At 51.3% G+C, this 19650-nt stretch overlaps 2 protein-coding genes across 2 annotated transcripts in view; one reads left to right on the top strand and one right to left on the bottom strand.

The window, feature by feature from the left end:
- bs (serum response factor blistered) overlaps positions 1-16962 on the bottom strand; it is a 30543-nt gene extending 13581 nt beyond the window's left edge. Inside the window, exons 1-2 of the mRNA XM_003746250.2 lie at positions 16236-16962; positions 15138-15401 (exon numbers count right to left, since the gene is read on the bottom strand). Of these exons, the coding sequence (XP_003746298.1) occupies positions 15138-15401; positions 16236-16646 (675 nt within the window). The 5' untranslated portion in view covers positions 16647-16962. The remainder of the gene's footprint in view (positions 1-15137; positions 15402-16235) is intronic.
- Positions 16963-18303: 1341 nt separating this feature from the next.
- LOC100904098 (solute carrier family 35 member E3) lies at positions 18304-19610 on the top strand. The gene is made up of 4 exons (XM_018640606.2): positions 18304-18663; positions 18795-18992; positions 19138-19273; positions 19387-19610. Exons 1-4 carry the CDS (start codon positions 18304-18306, stop codon positions 19608-19610), a joined length of 918 nt encoding a protein of 305 aa, XP_018496122.2.
- Positions 19611-19650: the final 40 nt, after the last annotated feature.

Below are 19650 nucleotides of genomic sequence, written 5' to 3' on the forward strand. Positions count from 1 at the left end.
GCGACCGCCTCCCGCGGAGTCTCTCGGGCGAGGGTGTTCTCGCCAAAGTCATGCCTCGGTCGGACTTCCGTTGGCCAATGAGCAAGGCAGGCAAGCCAACCGTCGGTCGGTCCGCGAGCCACCCACACGACGCTTGTTGAAGATCTTCCGCAAGCAACGCGCCTCGCCGTCATCTCCTCCCACCCACAATCATCCGGTGGTTCTCTCTAGTCGAGTTCTATTTCAGACCCGTCGCGTCGCCCTTAGAGATAGATATGCTTCAGCTTATCCTGATTTAATAAATGGGCCAACACCACGGCAAACGATCACAGTCGTGGATGCTACTTCAAAGACGATGACGACGGCGGCGACGACGAAGCGCATCCGGAGAGCGAACATTCCGGCTCGCAGAACGCGTGTCGTTGAATGCCAACACTCACCCGAGGAGGAAGTCGATCTGGTGCACCTGTTTCGAAACTCAATCATGGCGTACGAGACAGCTCGAGTACTCAAATCAAGAGGCGTCAGGTGACAACATTCAAGAGCTCTGAGACTCGTTTTTTGAGGAAACTTGATGTCGGAGAGAATTTTTCACCGTGACCTGTTGACGTGCTTCATCGATAAAGTGTGAGATGCTCCCAGAAATGGCGATTTTCGGAATTCGAATTCTCGGCTCGGGAGCCACGCTGAATTACCCAAATCCGAAATATCGGACAATCAGCGATACTCTGGGCTTATCGACCCTGTGGCTCCTTCGGACCCTGCGGCCGCAGACAAGTCGTGGCTCGAGCTCCCTGGATTTTCTCAGTTTCGTCCCAGACATATAAAAGTCTCAACTCGGCATAGAAAAAATCCCGATCGGTCTCACGGCCCAGCTCACAGATCTTTTCTAATGAAGGATTCTCAGCTCCAGGACAAGCATTTAATTCAATTCTAGGTGAATCGCTCTTCCTTGCCTTCCAAAACTTTGTCCCCGAATCATTTCAAGGTCAAGCCTTCCGAAATGCCGTGGTCGGGGCATCGCGGCGCCCGCCTCGAATGCCTTTTAGCTCAACTCGATCGGTACAGTAAACCGTGGGTCGGAACGCCAGAGGCCTGAAGATCTGCCGGGAACCGGAAGATGCCGCCAGAATCTCATTCAACGAGGTGTTCTATTTCAAGCATCAACTAGTTGTTGTTTATAAATCGGTGCGCAATCGAGCCAGATTCAAATCGCCCAGAGACGCTCCGCCGTGATAGAGGGCAAACGATCAGTGGCTTCTCTCTGCACGTCATTCACCATTCACTCGTGGTCCGCGTGAGTCAAGCGCTCTGCGTCATGTGTGAAGCGTGAAGAAGACCTTCTGCCTCGCCGCTGATGACTCGAACCGTCCACGTGAGCGCGAGTGTAGACAGACTCCGGTAAGCCGTTCGAGGTCACTCCACCTCACTCGACTCGGCTTTCGCTGTTCGACCGCGTGCCTCGAGTCGACAGCGTGCTCACTGGGTCCGGTGGGCAGCGATCGGGCGGCCGCCGCCACAACCACCACCGATCGGCGGCGAGGCGCCCCGGTCTCTACGTCCGTGAGAACGGAAACCCTCGGAATAGATCGAGTAAATAGACGTCATCCTTCACGTTCAGCATTTATACCCATGTAAACTTCGCGGCCTCACACGCGCCTTCCCGGTTCGGCATCATGTGACGGTCTACTCGTTTTCAGTTCAAGGTCGGCTCGACGTTTTTCTTCGAATGCGACCTACCTCGGACCGGATACGACGTCGGGGGAGCTCAGAGCTCAGGAGAGAGTGCAAGCTCCTCAATAACCGGTCCCTTTTCCATGGAACCGCCCTGCCCGAGCGTGACGTGGAAAATAGAAATCGGATCCCTACGAGCTCCGCTCGATTCAGCAGAAGAAACTCGGGGAGCCTCGGCTTCATACACACTTTCAGGAGAGCCTGGATCACGGCTCAGCTTGGATCGTCGTGAATTGATAATTCGCTTGTCCGTCGCGTTGCCCCGCTGGTCTAGAAGCGATGTCCTAGGAATTCCCTTTGGCGACTTCCTGACTCGTGTTCCTTCGTCCCCGTGCAAGTCTCTTCCGGCTTAAATCAGATAGAGAAGCTCGAGGTGGTTCCAGGTTCCAGGCGAGCTCAAAATGAGCGTTTGAGGAAGAAAGCCAACCAGGCCGCAGAGTGGGTAGCTCCCGGTGGCTCTCTGGCAAGCGTTCCGGCCTGCTCTACATAACTCAAAAGGCCTGCTCAGCTTCCCCGACTCGGCTATCTAAAGAAGAGGGTCTCGGTCCAGAGACGGCTCTGAAAAACCACGAATGGTGAACCACTGGCCTTAAGAAGGGTCCGTCCTGACTGGCTCGCTAGCTTCCTTGTGGGAAGCCAGCACGAAGGACATCAGCAGCTGAAGCATCAACATAGAAACAATCACATCGAGCGCGCTATCAAAGCCTCGATAAAGGCTACGACGACAAGGAAACAGCGTGTAATGCAAAGAGACATGCGGCATCGGCGGCGGTACCCAGCACTTCCTCGGCGTCGGTCCATGAAGCGATCGATGAGGTCTCGACCGTCGCCACGGACGAACCTCCCAGAAGAAAGCGATGCGGCGGCGGCGTCGATTGGAGGAGGCTCCCGGCGAAGTCTTACCGACCGACCGACCGCGCGCTGGCCGAGCGAAAGCTGCCGAGGCAACTTCAGCCGCCGCGACATCGAGCCATGTGTCAACGTTTTCCCTTTTTTCCATCAGGTCGCTGGAAGGATCCGCCCCAGACTAGGCTCGGATCATCGTTTCAGCGAAAGGTCAACGCGTAAAAACTCCCATGGCTCTACGAGGCTTCGTTAGGTTGTAGTCGTGAGTTTTTTGAACAGTTGGTAAGCCTTTGCGGAAGAAGCGGGGCGTCAGTGCGCCGAGACAGATGTGCACTATTACGAACACTGCGGTGGAGCTAGCTCCTCCTGTAGGAGATCTGAAGTTCAACACGGGTCGCCGACCCCAGCTCGTGAACCTAGGTTCAATCACGATGTCGAAGGAAGACGAAGAAAACGTTACAAAACGCAGGCCGTCAGGTCGTGCCTGTTCGTTGTTCTTCGGCGTCGAAGCGGACCGACTGAGCGGCCAACCGGCAGCCCGGACCGACGGACCGACGATCCTAGGCGAACGTGGCTCCGTGGAGAAGCGCGTCAAGAAAGCGGGCGGTGTCCGAGCCGTGCGCCCATACCGTAGTTTCAATTTACCCTCAGGCGCAACCCGGGGAATGCGGATCGCGCGGAAAAATGAGGTACCGAATATAAACCTCACCTGTTCAATTCAATGGCGCTTCTAATGGTAAGCGCGTAACTTGCAAGAGATGTCTTAATACATGACTTCTCTATTCTGAAGGATGAGCCTGGATTTCCGAACTCGAAATCTCCGTTTCGTTTTTGCCGATCCGAGACCTGAAACCTAGCTCATCCGAGAGCGGACCTCTAAGGGATCCGGGCTCTGACAGAGTCAGTTCTCGAATTTCTCACCGGGAACGAGGAGGACTCGTGGAACTACCATTCACGAGAGCGAATGTTCCAGCCGACGAACGATAGTTTCCTGGGTTTCAGATTGAATCGTACGGGTCGCTTTTACGAATGGTTGGACTTTTGTTTTGACTGGTGGACCAACAAAACCTGTCGCTTCAAACGTTCTGTTTCAGACAAGCGATGTGTCGGATACACAGTCACACATACCACAGAGTGACTGCTGAGCGGAAACCGTATCAGACTCGGGATTTCGTTTTTTTTTTCTGTGACGTATCTTCCGTGGCTCCCTCGAGCCGGAAACGGCATCGTGGTCTCGCGCAACGCCGCAAAGCCGTTTTCATCATATTTGAGGAGAGTCTACGGAGCTTGAGGATCTCCAGAATCCGAGGAGGAAAAAGATTCGGACGCACGGGGAAGCGCGACGGCAGTTCAGAGGAACAGTGATACGACATCCGCGATGTTCGATCGGAGATTCACAATCTAACAAAATACTCAAGGTCGCCCCGTTAAACCGAGATCGGGCAGAGTGAAAGGGTCCAGAGCCCGTCGCATCCAGAGAATCTATAATAAATATTTGGATGGTGTAGGAATTCTTGCTGCGGCTCGGCAGAATCGGATGGAAACGGAAAATGATTTTCTCGCGCTCGCCCGTTCGCTTCCGTAAGATCACCAACAACTTGGAACAGGGGGAATTCCCTCTGCGTCGGCGCTCTTAGCCTTTGCCTCATTATTCAGCGTTCGATCGCGAGAAGCACTGGCTTTCTCTAAAATGGCCGCCAGGTATCAGGAAAGTAGAGGGACGATCGACCCGACTAGAATCGTTCCTGCCGAGCGTAAGGATTCAAAGACCGAGGAGCAGAAGTGGCGTTCAGGTTCTCTCGCGACGCTGAACGATACGCTTGCATCGAGGAATTGAATTGAGCCATCTGCTCTTGAGAGCGATCCGGATTTTTCTTTCGATTAGGCTCCGACTCTAAAAAGCCTACTTCGACCGTTCTCTGGAACTCAAACTCCGAGAAGTCGACTCAGGTTTTTGCGGTGGCGGATAATTCAATTTGTTCGACAGGGAGAGAGAGCGGAGAAACTCGAGACAAACATGATATATCCGCTGAAAAAAAGACAAAGCTCTGAGCTATAGTGACTTTTGGACTGATGAACGATAGAATGTTCACACCTCTTGGGAGGCAAATATAGAATAATGGAAATACGCGACGCCCAAGGATGTCCCGACAGATTGTACTGGCTCAGGCACAGACTGACGCCAGCGTCAGGTGAGCGACAGAATATTTCATTGCAATTCACACCGACATCCATCTGGCGTCGCGTTTGGAGAAAAAAATCTCACTCTCTCCTCAACGGGTACCTTTTCTTCCGAGTGGAAACGATTCTAGAATATTCTCCTCCGAGTTCGGACGAATACGACCCCTTCTTTCTGAGCTAGATCCGTTAGTGATCACACGCACTAAGCACTCTGGCCTGATTACTAATAGACGGACTGACCAAGGTGGCTTCGAGCGCCGGCTTCGCTCTGACTTTCTCAGATTATGTCCTGAACGCATCGATCATGTGCTGATGAATTCCTCGAATCGACTTATTGAAATGTCGAAGATAACGCACGAAACGTATCGTATCTCCGAGAGTCACGCTTCGTTCTCGAAAGGAATCCCACGAGGCGGGTCCCCTTCGCGACTCTGACACCTGCGGATGGCTCAGGTTCATCAAGGAAAAATAAGCTTCCGTAAACCAAATGTCTGTCCGTTATTCTTCGCTTGGAGCAAACAAAGTTCACGCGGAACGAATTCGGCCGACTGCGCGACGGAAGGTACCGAGAGAAGTATCAAGCACCATCGGACTGGAAAAAAGAACTTCGATTCCGGAAAGTACTTGTCCCGAACCAATTGAAGAGGCCGAAGGATGACGCCTCGTCCAGGGACGGATCGGACTGAGCGTAGAAATACTGTTTTTTTTCTCCGAGGATCAGGTATCGGCGTTCTGTGATGGGTTGCTAACCTTCCCCAAGCTTCCGATGCCGGAAGGTATTCTTCTAGTGTCCAGCACGGAATCTCCACCCTTCATTCATCGGCCCACGTCTGCGGACAACAGCATTGAACGGTGCCGTAATTCATTAGCCAAGCGCTCTTGAAGAAACGGGAGAATACATATCGGACTCCCTCCAGAGACTCAGCGTGTGTTCCTTCCGAGTTTGCGGAAGTCGGCTTTTCTTTCGGAAATTCCGCTGTCTTATCTCATCTCTGGGCCTTCCTCGCTGTCACTGAACTCCGAATTGACGGATTTCTGTCTGAATCCTTATCTCGATCATGAAACACACTCGGAGTCGAATCTCAAGCGGGTCATTTCCTAGAGATCTATGCAGCATTCCCCTCGTATCGATGGATCCGCGCAGTCGCGACGTCTACCGGATAGGGAAGCTCCAGCGAGAGAGCTAGTATGCGTGTCTAGCTGTGCCTTGATGTAGTCTGACAGACGTTCCTTCAGTTGATCCACTCTGACCTAATACACTAATTGCTCATTAATGCTTGTCTTACATGAGTGAATATCTTCACTTGGCCTTGCGTAAAGGCCGCCGCCGACGACGGTCGGTGCGGCGACGTGGACTTGAAGATGTTCGCTAGTTGAGGTTATTGTTGTACTTGTCAAGAGCGTCACTCGCTCGAGAAATCAAATATATTAGCCATGAGTAGGGCTCTGCGTTTTATGCGCGAAAAAGAGCGAAATAAGCATGGAAATTGATGGGCCGTTTCATTGACGATGCGTCATTCCCATCTTTTCATGGGTGCACGTGAGGAAGGCGACAAGCACGGGGAAGCCCCGGGAAATGCTTCAAATGTGGGACGAGCCGAAAATTGCAATATACATAAACATCTAGAAGCCGTTGAGATATGCATTGCATAGAGTACACAGCCCTAACCATGAGGCCTCGACTTGAGATGTCGACCAGGCTCCTGCCACTATCTTCCCGGGTAGCTTGATCGGGATATCGATGGGATTTGCCCGAATTCTGGAGCTCCAGCTCTCATTTGCCGCTTGTTCAACGGAATCTCCACGCGACCCTCAATCGATGGAAATGGAAAGCTATCCATGACAATTGCCCGGATCTTCTCAACATCACGAAACAGATGGAGACAGTCGTCCAGCGACCCGAGTCGGATCGCAGCATCCAGTCGGTTGGTTCAGGAATCCAATGCTGAGCTCTTGAAGATCGCCGAGAATACCGGGAATATCGCAAACGTGTGTGATGTTGGTTTCAGAAGAGAATTCCCTCCACGATAAACGCACGGAGAACCGAGGCTACGGCGCGATAATCGTGTTTCACCACCGAAAATGTTCCTGGATGAAGCTTCGGAAGCGGTGGACCACTTGCACTTCTGAATCCAATACACATCACTTCTCTAGCCGATCAATCATCATTGCGGCTGATGATTTCTCTTCAGTGACGGCGCGGCGCTCGTGACGACGACGGCAACGGCGGTGACAAAAACTATTTTCCACAGATTTCGTCTGAGGAATGTTTAGGCATCGACTGAATTCTCGATCATTAATCGATCATGGCTCAGAAGCAGCTCCCATAATCGCATCACAGCGAATTTCTACCGTCATGAAAAACCGTGGGCGGCGAACTAAACCCCTCATTGCCTCTCGTACCGGCACTATTTTTTTGTATTCTGTTGCTGTGTGGCTCCATTTCCCTGCTCGCTGACACGTCAGCTTTCCTTTAGCTCAAGCGAGGACCCCACTTCCCACCGAGATCGACCGCATCACTCTCAAACTAATAGAGACCCAGGATGAAGTCTGTCCGCTCCTCCAGGCCGGCCGGCCAGATTCGGGATGCTCCCGCTGGAGGTCTGCGGGGAATTGTTTTGATCTTTCCTGAGCTTCGAACATCATAAGTTCCGGGAGGAGGCAGCTCGTGGCAAGGTCGGGTCCCAGTTCGAGAATTATAATCATCATCGTCGGAACTCGAGCGATAAAGCATGTACGGCTCGTCAGGTGGTATCGACGAGTAACGACGCCGACCTTTACTGTCGGAAATCGAGCGGACCTGACTCGACTCGCCGCCAAAATCAGTTCCTAAATTATCAGCCGATAGGATCGAGCACCAATCACTCGGAGTTGAACCAATTCACAGCAGAGCAAACGGTGTTATGGCCACTTTATCTTGCCAGTGGTAGCAAGAAAGCAATCTACGGCAAGTATAGCCGCCGGAACCACTGTCCCTGCCGCACAGCTTGGTCTGGAGCAACCTCATTTCGTTTAAGGTGGGTATTGTCAAAGATTCGGGCGCTTTGAGAGAACGGCCCGAGCGCTATTAGACGATAAGGCGTCGAATTCCCAATGACGGATCAGTTCCCAGCAGGTTCCACTCGGCGTCACATGAAACAAAGCACGATGCACACACACACAGGCCTAAACGATGCAGTCAGGCACATTCGCCGTTTCGTTCGGACGACTGCCACCTTGAAGAACAAGTTCCCCCCTTCGTCGTCCGCAAGTCGTATTCTCCCTTTGTCGAAGCTGGCTCGTATGATGTACCGGAGTTATCAGCTCGTCTCGGCGAGGCGATCGGCTTCCTCCGGTTCCGCATGTGACTCACGAGTACCACCACGAATGAATTCTCCGGCACGTTGGGGATGTGCGTTAAGTGTCGCCCAATAGATGCTCGGGGTCTTGCGGGAGGAAGGACTCTCTTCTTGAAGGTTCGCAGTCTCCGTTGCGCGCGAGCTGCGATTTTTCCAATATTGGAGAGCAGACCCCCTGGGGACCTTTGCCTATTTTATCGATACTTCCATGGAGAAAGCTCAGATGAAATCTCTCCCCTCGTTCCCCCTATTTTGGTCCCCGCTACTGTAACCAGGAAGAGTACAAAGCAGCATCCCTACTCTGTCCAACTTTTCTCCAATCGTACTGCTCAATTCGCCTCCACTTTTTTCCCCCGCACATCCCGTCTATGGAATGCCCTTCCCCCTCGTGTTTCCCCTCCAACGTATGATCCGAAACTCTTCAAATGCAACACTATCCGCTCTCTCCCTCCAGGTGGAGAGCCTTAGGTTTTTTTACTGGGTGTTATATACATGAGCCCCTCACTCCAGTTGAATTTTGCACTCTTCTGGGAAGAACGTCAGTGCATTTGTTGTTATGGCTCTCTTACCTTTTCCTCCTACCTTCCCCTTAGTCCCCCTCCCCCTTTTCGCACTCGCAGTTCCTTTCGAGAATTATAGGGTCAAACCCTATGCGAGCTGCTCCACCAAATAAAAAAAGACACAGGCGCTCCCCGCCAATTCGACCGACGAGGAATCCATGGGATCTTCATTCGCCATTTGGCTATGATGGCCTCGTGATTGTTTTCGTCACTCAGTTGCTCTAGATATTGTTGTCATACCTCGTCGGCGGCAGCCGCGAATTACGAGATGTTTTTGCTGCTGCTGCTGCAGTGCTCTCCAGTGATGTAACCTTTCGCAGAGTCAGCGACATCAGTCTCTTAGTCAACAACATTCCGCGGCTCTGAGCAAAACAAAGGTCGCCTCGTAGTGGTTTCGAATATGAATGGACTTACTGGAGTCGGGGGAACCACCTGGGGATACCCGGAGCTGAGAAGTAGACACCGAGAGCTCATCGAAGGTAGCCCCTGGGCACAGAAAATGTCTTTGACTGGAGAGTTGCGGTTGGACAGTCGAGTTTCGGTTTAGGCGCTCAATGGAGCTGTTCGATTTCGGAACGATGCTGGCAATACGTAGCTCCTTCATGACCTCGGTTTCCATAGTTGACTGGCGTCCAAAGTCACAAGTCATGCTTCAGCCCGATGCCCCACTAATTATGTGCATCGTGAAAAACTCTTGTTGTTGACGTCGCCATCGGCGATTGCTTGGTCGGCGAGTCGTTTTACAAATCAATCAGACAATTCAGCGTCCTGTCCTCAACCGCCCGAGGTCAGAAACAAAAAAACCCTCCAGACGTCTACGAGAGACACCGAAAAAGCTTCCAACGGGTCGGGTACTACGCTGTTCGTGGTCGAGAGCCTCGAGTAATCCTCGGATAATCCACCGTTTTTCGCTCCCTCTACCCGGCCGGCCACGGAGTCGCCACCTCAGATTGCTTACGGTTAACAATTATTTAGGTTGAACTTTCTAGAAATCCAACAACACCACAACTTCTATACTGTTTACCCACTGTCTGACGAACTAATCCATGAATCACCCTGACCATGTCGGCGTTTGAACGAAAACACTGCCACCACTTAACCACCGGACATTAGCTATGATGTCTGATTTCTAGACCCAGTTCCAAATTGCAATCTGTCTTGCGCGCCCAGCCCGAAAAGAGACGCACTGATGTCCCGAAAATGCTCACAGATGATCCTCAGCTCCTGAGTTAGGGCTTCTATGAGCGCTTCTACCGACAGTAGGAGCCGAACGAATGAGGAAAGAAACTAGCAATCATCATCAAATACAATGAATTGATTGATGTTGATGCGATAACATCAGAACAATCCTTTATCCGTTTTATTGGAATCGGGATCTCCGATGGGATCCCCGTCAATGTCCCGGCGATTCTCCACCTCCTTCTATCGAGGGTTAAAGCGATACCACGGTTGTCTCGACTCGCTCTGCAACGGTTGACGGTGCTCTCCGGCTGTCGGAAGACTGACTCTTCGAGTAGTTGGTGTAGTACACGCGAGAGACTGGCCTATTACATCAGCCTAACAGGCCGCCCGACCTCGTCTCTCTGGCCTGAATTTCGATTTCTCTGTGCGCTCGGCTTTTTTCCTCTGTTTTTGCTTGGCTCGCATTGGCGCAACTACGTGGGACGGCGAATCGGAGTCAACTCGACACAGATGATTGAAATTTTCCCACCTGGAAATTCTTTCCAGGAAAAGAACCCTCGATCGGGACCGCCTGATTTCTGGGCGAAGGCGGGCGCGAGATATGTGCAAGAGCGCAAGTTTGTAGAAAAGCGTGCGAATGTAAGGAGTGAGCGTTTTTCAGAGAGAGGATCTTCGAGCTTCTCTCCGCTCAAGTTATGAATCCATGGATAGAACAATACGACTAGCCTCGATTCTCAATGACACCATGACATTCCTCAGACGCGAAGTATCGAAGCTCGAGAAATCGTTCAAGAGGCTCCATGGCGGAACCCCAGTTCAGCGGGATTAAAAATGATATCTCGGCTCGGCGGACCTTCAATTAATGTTTTGTAATTCTTCTTGTAATTCTCGTCCGCGATCAGTGTACGCTGTATAATAAGATCTTCAGCGTAAGCGCAGTCATCATCACGACTAACTCCGTCATCTCTTTTTCTCAAATTGAAATGAAGAATCACGCATCGCTACTGGCACCGACTTGGAAATTATCCCCGATTCGACACAGTCCGGTGAACGGTCGACGTACGTCTGTTTCGTCGTTTTTTTCTCGTGGACTTTCGATCAAACAACGACCGCCTGAAAGGACCTGAGCCGGGAACGCGGTACAGAAACATGTAACAGCCGAAGCAGATACTGAATTTCACTGACACCCGTCATCCGACCGTGCGTTCCCTAGTGGATTTTGTTGAGGACTGCTTGAAGGTCATTCGCAAACTCTCGTACAAGATCGCGCACAAGACGATCCCAACATCTTCTCCAAACCGCTTTCTGGGATGCTTCACAGTGAGCGGATGCATTTCATTGCGAAAGCCTCTCCGGTCATCCGGAGTTCTCTGGAGCGCAAGTTTTATAGGCCTTCCCTAAGAGTGTTGTAAAGGCGCTCTGAGGCGGACCACGTTTTCAAGATTGGAACCTTGTTCGCGACCGTCGTCGCTCCCCGTCGTCAACGGGTATTTCCGTACCTGAGTTCATTCGCGAGCGACTCCTCGAGAATCATCTCATATTCTCGATACCCCGCTTAGTCAATCGAGGAGCACGAGTCGAGGTCGAAGATTTCCGCCAACAAGATCGGAAGGGGGCGTATGCTCTCCCGTCAAGTTTTTCGCGCTCGGAAAGCTCCGTTTCGTCCGGCAAGAGTTCCCAGACGAGCTCTTAGTGCTGGCCTCGAGTCGAGACTCTGTATTCTTGAGGAGTCGCATCGTGTACGGAAGGGACCCTGTCTGACTACCTGGAGTCCGGAAGAAGCTCTGTCTCGCTTCCGGTACAATCGGAGGTAGGAATTCGCCATTCAAGAAGCATCTGGATTCTCGAGCAGCTCGGCTGTCAACGTCGCATCATGCGACCATGCGACTCGCATGGTGTGAAATTGATCAAGTATCCCCCCTCGGGAATCAGGAAGAATGGAAATGCGATTCAATTTAAACAAAACCGTTTACATTGTAAACATTCATTTATTTTGTCTCTCGCCTTCTTCAGTCTCTGAATGATATCGCATACACCCTCCATCGGATCTCGGCACCAAGTCCGAAGGATCAACGGAATCACATTCTCCCTAAACGTTTTCTCTATACCCTTTCACTCCTTCAATTGTATTAACATCACTTATCGTCGCTCCGGTCATAATTATTGCCATTATTCCTCTTTTTCATTGAGGTAATCATTCTCATCATTATTATTATTATTATTGTCATCTTCATTATTCCATCTAGTGATTCTGCCTCATGTAGTCTGTTACAAATCGCGGGACAGAGCGCTACGGACAACTTCCAGGCAGTCTATTGGTCAGCAGCGGATTCCTCTCGCCATCTCCCCGTTTCGAATAATTTCACAGAAAGATCTATCTCCTTGAGAATTGGACCAATCGATCCGCGTCGAAACAGGACTTCTCTCGACTATGGTACGAATTTCGGGAAGACGCAAAAGTCAAGTATTTGGGGGTGGTTACGGCGCGGCGCCTCGTGCTCGGCTCACCGTGAAATCCTCGAGGAGTTTAGCCGAAGGGCTCGCCGTACCACCGCTCGCTTGCGCACAAATTCTCACACACACACGGTCGTTCGCTCAGTCATAGTAGGAGGCTCATTATGAATTTATCTCGACTCACATTATGTACAACAGAAGACCGAAAACCGAGTGGGTTGCCTGATGTGTTGAACGCGAAGTATTCCCGTCCTCATGCCGCGGGCCTCGAAGTACCGTGACGATGGGAATGGTCTCGCGCTCGGTATATAAACTATAACTTTTTTTTCATCAATCACAACCAAGCAGTCTGTTTATCCAGCCGACAACCTGCTCCGGCATCGAGCCGGATCGGCCTCGAGGTTTTGTTGATAAGCTATCGGTTTTCGGTTGAGGGTCTCCAGGAGTAAGGCTCGCTCGCGCGACTTCACCGAATTGCTCTCTAATACCTTGTCACGATAAAGCTCTCATTTAATGGTGGGACGCCGCTTCCAGGAGGTCCCTAACAAGTGACCACAACAATCGGTCGAGATTCTCACCCTCGCTCGCTCGCTCCGATGCATTTCGCGGAGCTCGCTCCATCGTTCTACCATTTCTCTTTCGCCTCTCGCTTCGCTCTAATATTTCATTTATTCTCGCATAAGCGTTCGGTAGAATTGTTCGGGTGTTCTGTAAGAATAAATATTGCATACTCTAAACCACAAGTAACAACGAGTCTCCGGCGTAGCGGCGAGGAGACCATGGTAATACTCTATAAAATATTATTCGTTTGATTGGCACTTTCGATGCATGCTTCACTACCTCATCGTGTTTACCGCCGACGAATGGAGCGGAACACAGAGAGGAAATAGCGACTTTCCGTTGTACGATCAGACCAAGCGCGCTTCAGGTTCGAGTCGATCGAATCTGGCTCGAGATCGACCTCGAGAAAGAGATAGGAGCGGGTCCTCCAAGAAGGAGATTTCGGGAGGAAAGCGAAAATTTCAGGAAGTCATCCAGAAGAGGCCGCATTTGAGAGAGTTCGGGTGGAAAGGAGTATCCGAGTTTTCACCGATCACGGGGGTAGAGGTACCGATGGTAATTCGTCGCATTCGTGCCTCAGCACATTCTTCAGTCATTCAGTCGCTACCGAATCGCTCACTCTTCTTCCTCCTCGCTCGATTCTCAATTTTCCCACTCAGACATGAGAGGAATAGCGTTATCATTACACAATGCGGCGGAAAACCTGAGGAAAGATTCCTAATTTGGGATGCTTGTCGATGGAGGATCCATATGCGTTCCTTCGAACGCCCGGGAAGCCAAATCTTCCTTTTGAGAGAGTCTTGAGCTGATTGAGATCCGGGAAGTTCCTCATCATCTTATGTGCTGATGTCATCGAGCAACAAATGTATTCCCCATGTGGAACGACCCTCGGTAGAGCTGATGCGGCGAATCGCCCTGCTGATCCGTTCATTTGAATCCTCTGAACTTATTCCAATGTGGCTAATGAATTAAGGCTAGAGCTCACCGGAGAGCGCCTCGCACGCCCGTGTCACAGATCCCCCTCGAAGCCCATCCCAGTCGTCCCTGATATTCTCGACCTCCATGAAGTCGAAACAGCAGAAAACACGAGGATGACGGACTGGGAAGATCGAATTTAGCGATTGTCGTTGTTCGATTGAATGGCGAATCCTTTTGAGTGGAGATTCCCGTTCTCGACGTCGCGTCGTCGTTATCTTCCTCCTTCTCTTTCGACTCCTCATAGTCGTCGACTACCGCGGCTTTCGATTCGAATATTCCCGAGCATCTGCCGGCGAAAGTTCATCGCGAACGTCGACTTCGGGAAAGTAGTTGAGATCCACAGGAGCGGATTGTTCTAGATCATGAAGAACGGGGGCAGCTTCAGATCAGGATCGAAGTCCATCAGGGGATCACTAGAAGTGCCATCTAACGACGAGGGTGAACACGATGGCGATGGCTAGAAGTCAGGTGAATTTTTTGAATAAATTACGATCATAAACACGAGTTTCTCCTCTGAAGATTTAAGCACAGCAAGGGTAAGTAATGCGAAGCATTCGGTTAAAAGTAGAAAGATCACTCGGCCCGGCCTCGAGCGCCGTTCCCACCGCCAACGCTGAGGATTCTACAACGTTTGTCGGCCTCGCGATACGATCACGTCAAGCGGTTGCACGTCTGACGGAGCGGCTGGTCGATCGGTCGGTCTGGGCCGTTCCACTGGTCGGTAACAAACAGCTCTTTCAACTGACGAGTTTGCTCGTTTTCCGGACGTAGAACGTCGCCGGAATTCCCAAAACCGAACACTTCCGATATTCACAATTGTTTGACAGTCTCTCCGCGATTCTCGGAACCCCTGTTGGTTAGCCTTTGCAATGGCTCCCTAGATATCGAGGGTCTCGGAATAACGAGACGAAAGCACGCTGGTCCTGGATTTTCCGGAAATAACCCGCAGCGAATCGGGAAGGATATAGATTGAAAAGTTCACCCATCCCGGAAGCAGTCCTTGGCGATCGGCACCTCAACTCGAGTCTCTTTGTTAGCAAATTCCGGACAATGCAACGATGTTCTTACAGGATTCAGCTATCCCTACGAGCCCTGGATCGACAGTCTTCCGAGTCGTTGTGACAAGCTTGGTACTCCCGCGCGAGCCCGAAAACATGGTTCTCGCGGATCACTCCGACGGGTTATAGGTAAGCTTCGAGCAAGCGCTCAGAGGTCCCGGTGGTCCGGGTAGTTAATAGCAATGAGCGAGCAGTGTAAAGAAATCGGAACAATGAGTTTCCGAAAGGGACAGGGTTCGACGTGAAGGGAGAGAGCTAGAACCTACCTTGATGTCTTCGCTAGAGCTCTCCTGGTTGAGGATATTGTAGGAGAGGTCGGTCTCCTCGTACCCTGTAGCAGCCATGCGCTGGTCCGCGGGATTAACTGAGTTTTCGTCGGGCGAATTCAAGCACGTCTGTATAAGCTGTTTCCCCGACTCGGAGGTGATCATCGGTTGAAGTTTTCGAGTGGCGAATGTGTAGACATGACCAGTCTCAGAAGCAACGAGAAGCATCACTTGGGTCCCCGTCAGTGTTGAGAGTTCGTACGCCTGTGGAAAAAATGTCGGATATTTATCCTCTCGCTCGAACAGTAAAGGGACATCTCGCTAATCCCTCTTAGTACTGCCGAACATAATTCCCCGCGAGGAGTAGGAGAGTAGATGATCTTCGACAAAGCCCGCTGACGAATTCGCTCATGGAGAAGCGGAATCGCATTTACAGGATTCAGGTCGTCGATAGGTGACCCTGCGGATGCGCGAGGGAGACCACTCGATGATACTTTCCCTATTCAGAATAGGCGGGGGAGTACAGCGGGAACGTCGGAAAAGCGACCGTAGATCCTCTCCGGGACATTCTCCCGTGAATCGCGGGAGCAAGTGTCTCGAAAGGGATTCTCAATCTCTTCTAGTCCCATAGAAGATGGGAAATCTTCGAGATCTAGCTCGGCGTCGAAACAAAAGGAACACAAACGCAAAGACCTCCGCGCCGCTGTGGAGACACCATTGAATGTTTTACTCGCGACAATATTCAGCCATCAGATACTCCCACGTGAAGCGAGACAGAGTGTTCGGATAAAATCCAAAAAGCAATCGAGTTCCTAAACGATCAATCGATTGGCTCACAGCATGCTGAACAGGCTCAGAAGTCAAGACTCCGATGAATTTCCTCTGAGATCTATGCCACTCGTCTGATCTGATCCCCGATAGAATAAATCGAAGAGCTTGGCACACGGGACTGGAGCACGAGTAAAGCACAAATTCACGAATCGAACTCCGAATGCAGTGACGGCATCCCGACGAGACACTGTATCCGTGAAGGCACTCTTAATCCTAGGTCCTGGGGATTGGAGATTTTTCCTGGAATCGAGAGCTCAAGGCACGAACCTTTTTCATTATTCCAGTCTTCCTCTTCGAGAACGTTGTGTATCGACGGAGTTTGTTGGGGATGAATTCCATTTTTATTTTAACTCGGCCCTTGGTCTTCTTGCCATTAGGAGGCGCTTGGGAGCTTGGGGCTTGAGACCTCTTCGCCACGACCACTTGAGAGGCTGGTGAGGTCGAGGGACCCGGAGGATTGTTCGGAACTCTCTGGTCTTGTGGAGTTGACGGCTGCATCGGAGTGAGTTCTGGCTCTTCGCTGAGCGAGCTGCGCTTCGAGAGGAGCATGTTCGGATCCGCGGTAGCCGTCAGACCATGGTCGAAATTGATTCCGAGTGATTTCAAGTCATCCATGTTATACGTTTGCATGGAGTTCAGAAAACTCTGGAGAGTTTCTGAGTCGGCGTTCGTGATCATGGCGGCTCGATTCGCTTCCGGCCGCGTGAATCACTCGGTTCTAATGCTACGTTCGTTTCACTGATTTGGAGGTAGTCGTTGTGCGAGTTTTGATCCCTCGTTCGACTGAATTCGAACGGCCGACTGTTGACACTACGATGCCGGCGTGAGGTTCGACTTGTTCGAATCGTTTACTGAGAACTGTCACTATTGGGGCACCCTCCCCACACGAGTGTTTCGAGTCAACTGAATGCTGCAGTTCTCTTCACACAGATTTTATTCACTGCATTACAAGACACAAACTCACTGCTCTCTCACATCGTTCACCAACACATCGTCATGCTTTCTTCTCTCCACATGGAAAGCCCGCCCCGCCGCCGGCTCGGCGGGTGCACTAGTCGCCACGAGGCACATCGAATAAGTTGTTCCTGTCGGACATAGCGATCGGTGCCGGGATGGATAATAATTTCTCCCCCACAGCAAGAGATATTCGCCCGCCCGGCCTTCCTCTCCGTCTCCCGATATCCCCGAAAGTTTCGGGTTCTTCGACCCATGCAGTTGTCTGGAAGAGACTCCCCCGACTTTCGACCCGCAGAGGATAGCGACCATCCCCTGATATGTTGGAAATCGCTCGGAGCCTCTCGCTCCTGAGTGCCACGAGCACGAGTTACCGCCTCTAGCCCGCTGCTTAAGCTAGCCACCGAGGAGTGGGAACTACCGGAAAATGGGTTCCCTCTGCTGTGCGGGAAGTTCCCCAGCGGGTCGAAGGGGGAGCAGGAAACTCCCAAAATGTCCACTTCTCCGGGATCTCGAAAGTATCCGGAGACTCGAAGATCTCAAGCTTGCACCTCGAAAATGCGCTCTCATGCGTACTGATCCGTCTCCGATGAGCTCAAGGCTCCCGTCGACTCAATCCACTCCGACTTGAGAATATTGACGAGCTCTCGGAGACTGAAGATGTCGAGAAGCCGGTCCATGAACGTCCATGGCTTACCGTCTCGGAAGATAAAGTTTCCTCGATCGTTCTCCACCCAAGACCTTTGGGAAAGCTCTAGGCCCCCGATCAGCGATCAGTTTTGCGCACGAGGTGCTCAGTAGACGGAGTCCGTGCGGTCGCTGAATGCTCGCTGATTGAGCGCTATTGGTCCTCCACGGACACTTCCGACCGTCCGTGTGGCAATATCGAGGGACTCCGGAAGATTTCAGCCGAGATCGAGCCTTCCTCGATTCGAAATCCCTCCCGAGCAAGATGAAAATCCCTAAGCCGCCACGGTGTGCGTAACTCGCCACCGCACGCCTTCAGCGTCACGACTCCCTATCTGACGGAACTCGCGTTCCGTCGGATATACTCCCTTTCCTCCGAAGAGCAGTGCGTGTATTATCTGTCAAGTATGAACTGGCTCGATCGATTCGGATAATTTCTCCCATGGAGGACGGAAGCTGAAAGTCCCTAACTGTCTCGACTGTAATTAAATCGTGGCGTGTCTGCGACCTCGTCCATGAAAATCCGATCCTTCGCATAATCACCCTCCAGCCCGTCGACCGCCTCGCTTGGTGGGTATTTGATTGGAGCGATTTATTCCTCGAGGAGCTCCAATAATCTCGGAACTCGGGATTCCGGTAAAAGGACTCAAAATTGATATCTCCTCTTTTCTACCTCCAGAGGGTGAGCGGGATCATGAAGCGCGGCATCTTGGACAGTCCTCTCGCGACTGGGCCCAAAGCCAATTTCGCTAGGATTGGTTTATTGATGAACTTTGTTCTTTCGGTTTCTTCAATGGTTATCCTGAAATTTATCTTCTACAATTTCGAATTTCCGGCCCTGACCACAACCCTAGTCCACTTCAGCACGAGCACATGCCTTATGATCGCCACGCGTTTAACTCAGAGTATTCCTTGGGTCAGTCTCCGCTGGGGGCCGGTGTGTAAGCTCGGCGTTGGGTTTTCTTTATTGGTCACTTTCACAAACCTCTCGCTGTATCATAATTCGTTGATAAGCTTCGTGATGCTCAAAACCACAACTTTGATATGGATTCCGGTGAGTAGAGAAATGGGGCCTTCGTCCTTTTCGGTTCGGAGGAACTCTGGCTTTTCGGCACGAGATGTACAATCCGAGAGAAGGGACCATGTGATCTCATCGTGAGAGACAAACCGTCGATCAATTTCCAGGCAATGCACCGTCTTTTCTCAAACTTTATTTTCTCCTGGTCGACATTACTCGCGTTGTGTCCCGTGATCTCAGGAATTCTGTTACACTTCTGCTTCGAGCAAGATATGAATTCCCTCGGAATTTTGTACGGCATCCTGGGGGCGATGGTAACCTCTGCTTACCAGCTCTACCTTTCTGAGAAGCAGAAAGAAATGCAGGTAGGTCCTACTTAGTCCGAGCCAACGCAGAATCGGTCGTCATGAAAGAATTCTTCCCTCTGAGGAGACTCGGATGCCGGCGCTTTTTTTCCAACTTGACTGTTCTGTCCCACCGCCAATGTTGTTTGCAATGCTTATCTTCAAGGTGGACTCCCTCCAACTTCTCCTGTACGAGGCTCCTATCGGGGTCCTTCTGCTAATTCCGATTTCTTGGTACTTTGATCGGAGCGAGATATACGCGGAAAGCCCTGCTTTCACTTGGCACTTGCCGCTTCTCCTCTGTGAGTATACCCTACCTTCCCCATGAGATGGTATTTCAATCAGGAGTAGAGGGGAGAGGGGTCGGGACAGCGGTTGCAGACCTCCTGCTTTCTGACATTTTTTCTGATTCAAGTGGTCTCGGGTGCGTGTACGAGTATAGTACCCTTCACCGAGCAGTGGACCATTGGCCACACGTCAACCGCGGAATACAATGTCGTTAGCCAGATGAAGTTTGCTGTCACGCTCTTCATTGGCTATAATACGTTCAACTCGTTATCGTACAGGCCCATTCAAATTATGGGACACATGATGACCCTCAGCGGCATAGTTGTGTATACTCATCTGAAGGTGAGCTAGAACACTTTCCAGGGGATATCAGCTAGGTTCCGAGGGAGAC

The sequence above is a fragment of the Galendromus occidentalis genome, unplaced genomic scaffold, assembly GCF_000255335.2.
Source record: "Galendromus occidentalis unplaced genomic scaffold, Mocc_1.1 scf7180000077492, whole genome shotgun sequence".
Classification (NCBI taxonomy): domain Eukaryota; kingdom Metazoa; phylum Arthropoda; class Arachnida; order Mesostigmata; family Phytoseiidae; genus Galendromus; species Galendromus occidentalis.